The 12,945-nt window shown below is 41.4% G+C and overlaps 1 protein-coding gene across 1 annotated transcript in view; it reads right to left on the bottom strand.

The window, feature by feature from the left end:
• Positions 1-948: 948 nt before the first annotated feature.
• The window catches only part of ahcy (adenosylhomocysteinase), a 12,489-nt gene continuing 492 nt past the window's right edge, over positions 949-12,945 (bottom strand). Inside the window, exons 2-11 of the mRNA XM_084062749.1 lie at positions 9,211-9,401; positions 8,488-8,563; positions 7,191-7,343; positions 4,647-4,759; positions 4,139-4,346; positions 3,928-4,015; positions 3,622-3,739; positions 2,507-2,629; positions 2,073-2,144; positions 949-1,858 (exon numbers count right to left, since the gene is read on the bottom strand). Of these exons, the coding sequence (XP_083918875.1) occupies positions 1,727-1,858; positions 2,073-2,144; positions 2,507-2,629; positions 3,622-3,739; positions 3,928-4,015; positions 4,139-4,346; positions 4,647-4,759; positions 7,191-7,343; positions 8,488-8,563; positions 9,211-9,401 (1,274 nt within the window). The 3' untranslated portion in view covers positions 949-1,726. The remainder of the gene's footprint in view (positions 1,859-2,072; positions 2,145-2,506; positions 2,630-3,621; positions 3,740-3,927; positions 4,016-4,138; positions 4,347-4,646; positions 4,760-7,190; positions 7,344-8,487; positions 8,564-9,210; positions 9,402-12,945) is intronic.

Genomic DNA, 12,945 nt, shown 5'->3' on the forward strand with positions numbered 1-12,945 from the left:
GCAATCTGGCAACAGTGATGGAACTTACACTCCGGCAAACGTATGGTAGATTTCGCTGGGGACCCCCTGGTAACCCCCCAAGGACCACTGGTTGAGAACCACTGGTCTATGGACCAGAGCTACTGGATAACTATACTTCTGGACCTCTACCACAAACAGTAACATGTTCACCATTAGCCGGACTCTGTACAAAACAAGCTAACAAAAGCGCATGAAATGAACACATCTCAGTTTTGTAGCTAATCGGATCTGCACAAAACGTGAAATGTTAAAGCAACAATTTATTGATGGACAGTGAACTTACCATGCATGCCGAGTGCCAGTCTAATATACTATGCAATGCAGCTGCAAGATTAACGAGGTGCGGAGGGCACTTAACATCACTGCATTTGAAAAGTGAAACTAAAAGTGACAGATGGCAGCTAGCTCATTTCTATTATAATATAATGATAGTGAAATATTTGTCAAATGTTCTTCTTGATAAGTGCGGGTGTTAGGCAGGCGATTAAAAAAAAAAAAACTTTGGGCATCAGAGGAACAGAGCCTTAATTTGTATCATTGGTAACACCTGTAACCCACTGACTTGAGGCAATTTGAGCATTTATAGTGGAGTTTTTTTTGGAGTTCAGGTTTTTCACATGGCTATAAAATTCAAGTTTGAAATTCAAGTTTGAAATGCAGCACTTGTAAGGAACTATTTATATTTTTACACCAATGTGTGAAAATGTAATGGCTTGTACAGTATTACGACTAACAATAAAATAAAAAAAAAGTAGAATAAAAAAAATCAAAGTATCAAGTCGTCAACGAGTACAGAATGTGCAGTGACTCCTGAGCTAAACAACCAAAATTCAACACCATTTCCAACCAACCGGCACCATATTCCTTAATTCACCATCATCACATTGACACTCAAGTCATCAATGATTCCAGCCTCACAATTTAGGGTTTCTTTATCCTTTTTTATTTTTACATGACATAACCGTTTATCATGTTAGCCATCTGCACCTCATTCCGTTTTGAACCCGACCACGGAAGAACGTGACAGGCCAGAGTTCAGCTGAACGACAACACAAAACCATTACACATGTTCTACCATGTTCCTGTCTGTTCCAAGTTCAAGTCTTACAAAAAGGAAATAAACAGATCAGAGAGAGAAACAGTCCTTTTAAAGCCAGGCAAAAACAAATGTGCTTTGGTAGAGTCCTTTGGCAGCAGTGATGTGTTGTAATTAAGACATTGAGATGAGACTACACCAGCACTTTGGGTTTGTTACCTACCATCTGCAAGGCTCGAGACAGGGGGAACTGGACTACAAAAGCCATCAGGCAGCGTTTAAAAAAAATTATATTGCTTAAATCAGAAGGAATGATGACATAAAGAGCAACCAGGAGATGCAAACAGCAGCACTTGGTGCCACAGTCAAGCCTGATTTGTACTCAAGTTGTGTGGCGGTGTCACGCATTGAGGTCACAATGCTGCGACGCGTTGTGAGCTTGTAGATCGTCTATTCATGGTGCGGGGTACTGCAAGCAACTTAAGTACAAATCAGGGGCCAGACATCAGCGAGAAGAACAGAGGAAAACATCAGCAAATACAAACAACAGAATCACAACTTCAGACTCCCAAAAACAAAACTGATTTTAAGTTTTAACCTGAAACCTTATACAAGAGTGGTACAGTATGTCTCCAAACATAAACACACTCTCCCAACACCCAGCCAGGTTTAGTAGCGGTAGTGGTCGGGTTTGAAGGGTCCCTCGCGAGGCAGACCCAGGTACTTGGCCTGTTTATCTGACAGTTTGGTCAACTTCACATCCAGCTTGTCAAGATGAGCTGCTGCTACCTCCTCATCCAACTAAAGAGAGAGAGACGTGTGGAGGGAAAGAGCAGTAGTGTTTTAGATTAGTGAATATGTAAAGGGTGGAGATATACATAGTGAGGGTGGGAGGTAAACTGAGGGAAACCTTTAAAGCCTACCATATTACTTATTCCATTTGAAATGACCATCTGCCCTGCCTTTAAAAACATTTATTTCTACAGGAAGTGATGCGTGTGGCGTGACCACTGACCTTCTTGGGCAGGAAGTAGACTCCCAGCGGGTACTTGGCTGTGTTCTGCCACAGCTCGATCTGAGCGAGCACCTGGGGACAAATAAAGATAGTTCTAATCAAATGTTACCTGTACAGGTGTACGAGACATAGAAACGACTATCCTGTCCCCATTTTGGGCATGTGATAGGTGTTCAATAGCAAACAAATGTTTAAAAAATACAGATATACAAGGTCTACACATTCTGTTGGAAAACTTTAACACTTTGAGGGACCACTGCTGACAAGTGCTGCATGTCCCCTGCCTGCCGATCTTGCTGTAGGTGAATTAACCTAAACATAACCTACAGCTAAAAACAGCCCCTTTAAAGTACTCACTTCCCTGGGTTTTCCATCATCTTTCGGTCCTTGTGAGGACAATCATTTCTCACAAACAGACCACACACACACAGTACCTGGTTGGTGAAGGAGTTACTCATGACGAATGATGGATGTCCCATGGCACAGCCCAGGTTGACCAGTCTGCCCTCAGCCAACACGATGACGTGGCGACCGCTCTTCATCCGGTAACGGTCAACCTGCACACGACACAATAGACAACTTACTCTAAAACTGTGATTCAACCTTTTCTGGATCAGGGCCCACTTGAAAATCTCAATAGTGTCCACAGGCCACCATTCTGACCACTTAACACAGCAGCCGCATGCATTTTCAGAGCATGTTTATTTGTGTTCCAGCTTGGCTCAATGGAACTAACATGAAGTTCCTATTTATCTACATCACAACGAAAACTAATTTTTACTCAAGTTGTAAAGACAAAATACCATGAGATTCTTTTATTTTTTGATATGATTTTGTTTTAAATTAGTGTCATATTATCATTGAAATATTAAGTGTTTTGCCAATTAGTTGGGGGCCCACTTACATTATGTTCACAACCCAAAGGTTGAGAACCACTGTGCCAAATGCTAACAAACTGATGAAGGAGAAACATAACTAGTCCATACCCGTCATTTCCATCTGACTATCCGACCACAGTTCTCATAGTCTGCGAGTACTGTTTACAAAAGCGAATAAACAGCTTAAATTTGGGAAAAGTGAAAAATTGGCTTCATCACTCTCTTCATATGGTAATGTTCAATGCCTGTGTGCAAGTTCAGATCAATTGGTCAACCCACTGAGGAGAAAACGCGGTTCCAGACTGAACAGGGTCCAGGGGTTTTATGGTAGAATTATGGTTGTACACACGTCACTGTCAATGGACCAGAGAATGAATTGGCAGCAGTTCTTCACGCTGTCCACTGGAGGGCAGAGGAGTATTGTATCATCCCGAGGTGGAAATTACTTTTGTTTTTTTACATTCACCCAGCAGATGGGTTTGTCAAAGTCTTCCTGAGCAAGACACTTCATCCCCACTCATTTAAGCACATTGGATGGGTGCAGACGGCCTCTCTAACCAATCGGCTATAATAACTGCCCCAAAAGCAAGACAGACCTCAACCTAAGTTCTTTCCTGGGTCACAGGTTCAAGAATAAAACCGTGAGTGAGTGAGTGAGTGAGTGACAGTACCTGTGCTTTGATGTTAATCTTCTCAGCACAGTTATCGTTCAGCCAGGCCATGTCGATCTCACAGTCAAAATGTCCGATGTTACAGACAATGGCGTCATCCTTCATTTGGCTGAAGTGACTGCAGGACACACACACACACGCGCTCTAGTAATACAGTATATAGGTGATGTGTGTCTCTAATGCTTAATTTATACAAAGGTGTAGCATGCTGAAAATAGAAAATATCTACATGCTCACAACACGTCGCATTGTGAGCCTTTAGATCTGATATTTTCAGCTTGCGACACAGTCTAAATGAGGCTTTACCTTCCCATGATGATGTCCTCACATCCTGTAGTTGTCACAAAAATGTTACCCTCCTTACAGGCCTCCTCCATAGTGGTCACCTCATAACCTGAGACACACACACACACACACACACACAAAGAATGATGATACAAAGCAACCAGGACCGTGGGAGGGAGAGAGAAAGAGACAGAAAAAGGTCATCAATGGGGTACACAAACACACACAATACCTTCCATGGCCGCCTGCAGGGCGTTGATGGGGTCAACCTCTGTGACAATGACGCGGGCTCCGAAGCCCCTCAGTGCCTGAACGCAGCCCTTCCCCACATCTCCGTACCCAGCTACCACTGCAACCTTCCCCGCAATCATCACATCAGTCGCACGCTTGATACCGTCAATCAGAGACTCCCTACAACCGTACAGGTTGTCAAATTTACTCTAAGAGAGAGAGAGAGAGAGACAGACATACAGGTTGTCAAAGTTAAGTGAAAAACAACAGGAGTATTTCCACAAGGAAATGGTCAGTCCACCTCATTTTATGATCCGAGAGAGAGAGACAGTATAATAGAGACAGACAGGAGGAAAGTTGAGAGGGAGACAGTGTAGGAGTGACAGCCAGTTGGAAAACTGAGACAGTGTAGCAGAGACCGAACACGAAAACTGAGAGGAAGACAGTGTATGACAGATAAGAGACAATGAGACTAACAATAAGACAATAGTTTGACATGGAGTGGTTACCTTTGTGACGGAGTCGTTGACATTGATGGCTGGAATCTTGAGTTCTCCCTTCTTCATCATTTTGTACAGGTTATGAACACCTGTAGTGGTCTCCTCCGACACGCCACGGATACCTGCAGAGAACAGCTTAATTTCAATGTAGGCATTTAGCAGACTTAAGGTGGCTACATACTTCACAGAGAGTCCAAACCATTTTCTTTTGGATTGGTGGAACTGAAAAAATAATAATTGCCATTACATTCTGCCATTGAACTGTGAGTTCTGAAGGCTAGACCCCGCCCGTCAGCGCTGGGTTTTAATCCTTGTGATAGGATGCATTTATGGTCCCTTATCACAGGGGTTTCTAACTCCTGGAGGGTGGCTTGTGTTGTGAGACTACTGCCACAGAGCATACAGGCAGACACAGACAGGAGAGATGCAACCACTCGGAGCTCGCCTTCGGCAGCTTGTTTGTGAAGGCTTCATTACGTATTAGACATCAAATATGCCACGTAGTTGCACAATAAATAAAAAACGTTGATATAAATATATAACGTTTATATAATATATCATTGCTTACAGTCGATCCCTACAGTCAGCTCTGTCTCTCCAATAGGGCTGTCAACTTTCCTCAGAAATGATATTCGAATATTGGTCTTAAAAATGTGCAGATATTCGAATATTATGATTATTATTATAAAAAAAGACAGAAACAGTAAAAAACAATGTATCAAGTGCTCGGATCCAATCAAACATATCTTTTGTTTGTTTTTATAACTACATTGTTTTTTGTATTGTCCCTGTCAAATAAACATTTTTTTATTTTTTATTTGAATATTAATTGTAATATTCGAATATACATATTTTCCCAATATTCGAATATCGAATATTCGTTTGGCAGCCCTACTCTCCAACAGGGACATGTCAATCTGTCAAAATCAAATTGGAGCACCACCATCACAAACACCAAATCACACACCAGGGTTCCATGAGGGGGGTTCTAAATGGACCCTTACAAGTCTGTGAGAGTGGAGGGCGTCCTTGAAATTAAAAAGGAAAGTTTGAGAACCACTGCTCTATATGATGTTAGTCTAATGGTAAATGACTCCATGCGCCAACACACTTGGATGTGAGCGTTTGAGTGAGACATGCACAGTGTGCGGGTCTGTCTCTATCTGCGAGTCCTCCATGTGTTTGAGAGGGTTCCAGTGTACATAGACCCTACACATACTGTATGCCTCTTCATGACACAGCGAGAACACACAGGCTGCGTCTCAAAGGGCAAAGCAACCAGCTCACTTCACTTAGTTAGGACACACGAAGACACACGAAAACACATAGCTCAGCTTAGACAAGTGTTTGGTATAGAGTTATGCTGCCACCTGCTGGACAGAACCCGCTACTCAATTATAAGCTCCCATAAGGTGACGTGCAGGAAGTAAAAGATCCCATTCATTTTCTGCGGGGTCTTCCAATGTTTTTCAGGCCAGGGACCCACTAGCTAAGAGAGATGAAACAGGGACCCCCACTACATACTGTATAAAATTATGTTTCATAATAAACCTTTTCATAGATAGCTTCATAGACATTTTGTGTAAAATGGATGTGCTTGTATTATCTTTTCTATTAATATGTTGGATTCATGTTAATGTGTATTTCCAGACATTTAACCACTTAAACCTAAATGCTCTGTAAACGTGACTTTTGGCTCTGTACTTAGTCTGCTATTTTTTCCCCTCTACACCAAATCTCTTCACTGAACGCATTGCACATTATGAGCTTGTAAATCTGCCATTTTCAGCGAATGTTACCCCTTCAATAAAGATGCTACGGTTCAAACCAAGACAACAAAAAAAAGAAAGACATGCCATCTCCGGTTTACTTAGTAGTGGCCGCCTTTTTAGGAGACCGGAAGGAGGTTTGAGTCCATTATTTCCAATCGAATAGTGAATGTGTGAGCACAGCATCTGACCATTCTTTAGCCCCATGGCCACTGAACTAAAATGGCTTTTTTTCAGAGGGACAAATCAGGAGAAAATCTACTTTATTATCGACCTTTCTCTGTCCCAGCAACACACTCTCGCATGAGACGTTTGTGAGATCAGGCGGCACCCACTTAGGAAACCATTTGTAGGATTTGTGTACCATTTCGCTTTTAGTGGCTCCCAATTGGAGCTATCACACAAACATTTGGCGGCCCCCCCCTGTAGTAACTCTGAGGACCCCCTAGGGCTCCCGGACCCCTTGTTGAAGACAGGATGGATAGATGATTTGTATTATCACTGGTATAATGTAACAATCCAATGTAGAAACGAGCAACATGGTAGAACGACGCTATATATGCTCCTGAAGCTACACGTCTGTATGTGGTCTATCCGTTTCATTCGTCATGTCACGGACAAAATACTACACTACCCACAATCCTAAAGTATAGCAGCATGTTTCTGATTGGTGGAGTTCGGAGAACAGCTCCGGTAACATCTGCAGCCTTCAGGCAGAGACTGTCAAGCACCCGTTTCTGTGGACCTGCGCACGCACGTTTGACAGTGTGTCTGTGTTTATTACCTGACAGCAGTTTAGGATACTTGGTGTGCACCATGTTTGTGAGGTCTCCTCCATCATCCAGGATCAAGTTGAGAGGCTGGCCGTCTCTGAAGTAGATGGTCTGCTCTATACACCACACATACTCCTCATCCGTCATCCCCTTCCACGCATACACTGCACACATACAGGAGAGGGAGAACCAGACAGAGAATGGAGGGATGAGGATTGTTACTATTGTTGTCCATTTTGTGTGTCCCTCTCCTATCTCTCACTCTGTTATCTCTCCCTTATTATATAGCTGCTGTTGTCAGTGTTGTTACTATTGTTATTACTTTTGTCTGCTGATCTACAAGTGCACAACTGTTTGTCATACAGAAGTGTCTTTCGAAGATAGCAAAATATACTGTCAGTCGGGGCTTAAATGGTTAATCAGACTAATTTAGTCAGAGAGACAGAGAGACACACAGAGACCACACGCCTGTCAGCAGTTTCTTGTCTGATGGCTGAAATGTCTCTGGTTGGGGAAGCTGTTTTTACCTCAGGGGGAGTGAAGAGAAACAATCTAAACACATCTGATCCTTTTCACCGCACATTGCTTGTGTATCTGACCTCAAGGCAACAGTGTTCCTCCCAGCAGGGGTGGAAAGTAACCAAGTACATTTACTCAAGTACTGTTAGTTCAGTGCAATGTTGAGCTACTAGCGAATGGCCGATGTAAAAACATGTCACAATGTGATGCTCAAGATTTACAATTTAGGCATTTAGCAGATACTCTTACCCACAGAGACTTAAAATATGCAAGATAAACACATCAAATGCAGAGAGACAGTGTAGTGCCTCAGTAAACTAGAATCACAGGTATACCAAGAACCTAGCATCAGTCTAAACATCACATTATCAAAACACTAATCTGTACATTGAAATTATAGGATACCAGGTAAACAATGAACCTAGCATCCATCTATATAGCATGCAATCTAAATTACACATTAACATTGTGGTAAAAAAAAACAAGCTACAACAAGTAATAAAACATAAGAAGAAATAAACAAGGTCTGCATGGTCATCAAAACTGCTGTGGGTCAAGTTTGGTGATGTGTCTGAGCGCTGAAGAAGGCAGTCTTTCTGCCAAAACGTAGGTTTTTAATGTTCTGCTAAATAAATACATATTTGGTGTGAGTGGCGACTCTTTTCTTGTTGATTGACGTCGGTGGCACCTCTAAAGAACTAGTGTGCATTCATAGCACCTCTTTGAAATCAGTGATGTGTCCTAACAGACACATGCATGCACAAGTGCACACACACAGTATGAGAGTACCTGGGACGCCAGACTTGGCGATGGCAGAGGCAGCATGATCTTGAGTTGAGAAGATATTACAGCTGGACCACTGGACCTATATACACACACACACAAGATCAAACCTCACAGAATCAACCATCTAATTTAAACTCTGGAGTAACCGATGTTAGAGTATAAATTCGGTGTAACCACATGAACCCTAGCGTCACTGTTCCGAGCATGTCATATTAGACGAACATTCTGGGAAAAAAATGCAGATCTACAAACTCAATACGTGTTGTTGTGATCTTGTATTTTAAGATTTTTGCAAACTGAAAATGTTGACATATAATGAAATGCGCAAAATAAAAAAATCATCGGCTACATAATTGCCGATGTGATGGCGCCAAAAAAGTTAAATAATGGCCCATATATTGACCAGACCAATATATCGGTTTAGCTCCAATATTAGGTTCCATAATAAATTATTTGATTTGCCAGTTTAACCACTTAAACCCTATATGTACATTGCTCTACATCAGATAGCAAAAACAGCTGATTTACAAGCTCATTCAGAACATATCACAACTTGACGCTTTGTAACCCTTTAGATCAGCTGTGTTTGCCAAATGTTAGCCTATTTTGACATGCACAGAATAGGTTCATGTGGTTCATGAACTGTAATTTCATTCAGAACAACTGATATTGAATCATTATTTTACAACAGCCACCAAACTACTTCCACCATCACACACACAGTACCTCAGCTCCCAGGGCAGTGAGGGTCTCGATGAGCACGGCAGTCTGCAGGGTCATGTGCAGACAGCCGGCGATCCGAGCTCCCTTCAGCGGCTTGGACGTTCCGTACTTCTCCCTCATCTTCATCAGACCTGGCATCTCATTCTCTGCAATGTCGATGGACTTACGCCCCCACTCAGCCAGGCTGATGTCAGCTACGGAGAGACGCAGAGAGTCGAGACCATTAGCATTACTGACTGACCATACAGACCAAAAAAGCTCTTATCTACTACAAAGGGTAACCCAGATCAGAACCTGAAATGTTACAGAATCCATGAAGTTCTGTAATTGTTTAATTTTCCATTCTTCAAAAAAGAAAAACTCTTAAACTCAGTAGATCTGCTATTTTTGGCATTTTAGAGAAATCTTGAAAGTATAAGTTCTCAGTTCTGGATTCCAAGAACCCCGAATAAGTGCCACCTCCTGAGCAGGGACCAGATTAGGTTCTGAGAACCTTATCTGGAACCGAGCCGCAGCGTTTGGAAACCAGAACCCGTGAAATACGTCTGTGTAAATAAGACAGTAGGACAGACAGACAGAATTAAATATCACTGTTTCATCTGTTATCTGTATGGGCCCCAGGTGAGAGTGAGGTTGAGTCCCTATAGAACATTGAATTACTTTAAAGGATAAACAACACAGACACAGTGGGAGGAAAGGGGGGCGAAGAGCCCCGTCGCAATTATTTAATGGCATTTTTTTTTGCATAATCCATTTCCATCCGATTCTTTTCATCTGTATTAAAAAAAACACAGCTTGATGAAATTACACCGTCATTATTTCTACATGGTAGTCCACACTCTCTGGCATCCCGCTTTTGCATTTAGGGCAACATTTTTATTTGTATTTTTATATGTTCAGACATTTTCAAAGTAAAAATTATATGACCCGTTTTGGCCGTAGTAGCTACATTTATTTTGATTATTGATACCAGTCACTCTGACTCAGTCAGTCATTTATTTGTAAAAGTTTTTGTTTACAAACCCTAAATAGCAAAGAGAAATGCAATTTGTTTTTATCATTGTTCCAATTCCAAAAACTAAATTAAAATCATTAATCCCACTTTGTGTGAAGATTAATGGTCAACTAAAAGACAAATTATGAACAGTCTTCAACCTCCTACTGCTGCCCTTACATCATTCCCGTCAGCCAGTTGTGTAGACTCTGCAGTAGCAGACAGTGAGAGCAAATACACATTGCGTGCATGTGTGTCATGCGTGTGAGTGCACACACACATTAACACACAGGTTAGCCAACCGCACTGAACCGGCGTTAACCTGAACGACTAAACAGGGACTGGATCAGGGAAGCCAAACGTCAGGTCAGTGAGGTCAATATGAGACTGACAGAGTTACCGCCCTCGTGCTCTGTAGATAAAAGCTACACATAGCTAGTGCTACTACATACATGAATACATGGAACATTAAAACTACATGCATGAATACATGGAACATAAGGGAATAGAAGGGCAGGGATATTCCTAGAAGGGACTTAAATTTGGCATTTTTGTTTGTCTGCAAAGAAAGGATAAAACTGCATCCTCTTGCGATTTGGAAAGTACAGTTACAGTAATATTGCTTCTTTTGAGGATTCATGCAACCCTAAGACCTCTAGGGCCATCATTGTCTACTATGTGTGCTATATGTGCTGCAGAGAAACAAGGGAATGATAAACTGCGTGTAGTAAATATGTGGCACGAATGAACGATCCTGCACTCGACCCGTTTAACACCGCTAGAGTTGAACTGTGACACAGTGAGAGTAGCCAGTGACAGGGACACATGTAGACTTTGGCCTCCCAGTGATCTCTTTAGCCTTTACTCTGATACACTGGAAAAAATACCCATTACTCAGAACGGACAGACTGGATGCTGATCCGGGTTGATCCAGCTGATACATGTTGATCATGAGCTGGATTCACCCCATTGTTCCAATGGTTTCATTTGTCTTATATTCCAGTCATCTATTTTAACAACAAGGTAATGGAAATGTAACGGGCGAATAGTCATTTCATTTTGTTCTCGTCATAAGTACACTGCCATTCCTCAAAGATGTATAGTCAATTAGTCATAGTTGTAGAGGGATGGCAATTCTCTGATCAATTATCTCAATAATGGAAGGCATCAATTCTAACAGACAGTACATCCTCACATAGCCCTCATCCAGCACTGTTACTCCAGGACTAAGTCACATAGCATTGACCTCTAGGACTAGGCGAATACGGTAATTTTAACCCAGTGGTTCTCAAAGTGGGGTCCGGGTACCCCAAATATTCCTTGAGGGGGTTGCAGGGGGTCCACAGCTAAATGTGTTAATATAGCATCAAAATCAGTATATTCTACAATCTTTCACATTCGGCTAAGAAACAAGCGTTTATTTTGTATTTATTTATTTGTTGACAGCTTGCGCAGAATTTCCCATTCAAAACTTGCTTTTCTTCACTGCCTGGACACTGCTTCTGAATGGGAGCGTGTTTGTGTGAAATTTGGCACAGGCTGTACAAATCCAATTTAAAACAGCTGTTTCACAGCAAAATATCATTTCACCACCCAATGTTTACTACAGATATCCCTAGACATCCTGTCAATTCTTTCAAATGTGTGATACGTTGTAATAAATACGTCAAAAATACAACTTTTTCTCCCAGCCCCCCACAGTCCTGGATGGAAACCCTATGTGACAAAGTCCCGCAGCTACAGAGATGGTTGAGGGCACATATGGAGCTAATCCTCACGGTAAGTCTCACCCTTTGAGAGTGAGAGTCATGCAATTTACCCTCTTCACATATTTGTTTGATGGCAATGACTGATACAAATGAAAGAAGACCCTAAGACAGCTAAATAGAGAATTTTACATTTTAAGAATTGCGTTCATGTGTGCGTCCCTGATGAGTCTCACTCCTAGATTTTCCTGAAAGTTGGCAGCCCATTTACTGTACATATTTTTTATTTTTTATTACTACTCGTTTATATGATGTTTTTGCATAGTATTGTATGTTAGTCGGTCATTACATGTTTCAATGAATTGAATACAAAGGACCCCAATGGAAACAAGCCATAGTGCTTACTTGGGTTTAATCATTTTAGCATCCCTTTGTATAGAACTGTACTTTCTGTGTTTTTTTTTGCAAACTGTTAATAAAGTATTCAATCAATCAATTTAACACAGCAATGCAAAGAGGCAAATTATTGCAGTGTTTTCTATCAAATTCTTCTGAATAGAATGCCGATGCTAAAGTTGCAATTTGAGAACCCATGGGAAGAAAAAAAAAGAAAAAAAAAAGTTTTCCTTTGAATCTCTGGCTGCAAATCTGTCTCGAGAGATTACTAAAGTTGAAAACTAAGAAATTAAGACTTTTTAATTCCTAGAGATCACATACAAATAAAAAAAAAACTGTTCAAACAATAACCAGTATTGAGTATTTGGATTAGTACACCACGTGCTCTTGCAGTGTGTCTGTACAGTCTGGTACATTGTATTATTTGCACACTTGAGTGGCTGCCTGTGCCCGTCAGTCTTGAAAATGAAAAAAAAAAAGTTGCAAAGCCTGACGGGAATTGTAGTTTCCAAAACAAGCATTCGTCATTACAACGCAACGGATCTCCATGCCCAAATACACTACATTGACCAATATCCTCTTATTTCCTTTTTAAGATGAGATTTCCAGGAGCGGTTTGATTCATTCTTTTACAGATAACTT

This window comes from Gymnoscopelus microlampas (genome assembly GCF_963454915.1).
Source record: "Gymnoscopelus microlampas genome assembly, chromosome: 7".
Lineage (NCBI taxonomy): Eukaryota > Metazoa > Chordata > Actinopteri > Myctophiformes > Myctophidae > Gymnoscopelus > Gymnoscopelus microlampas.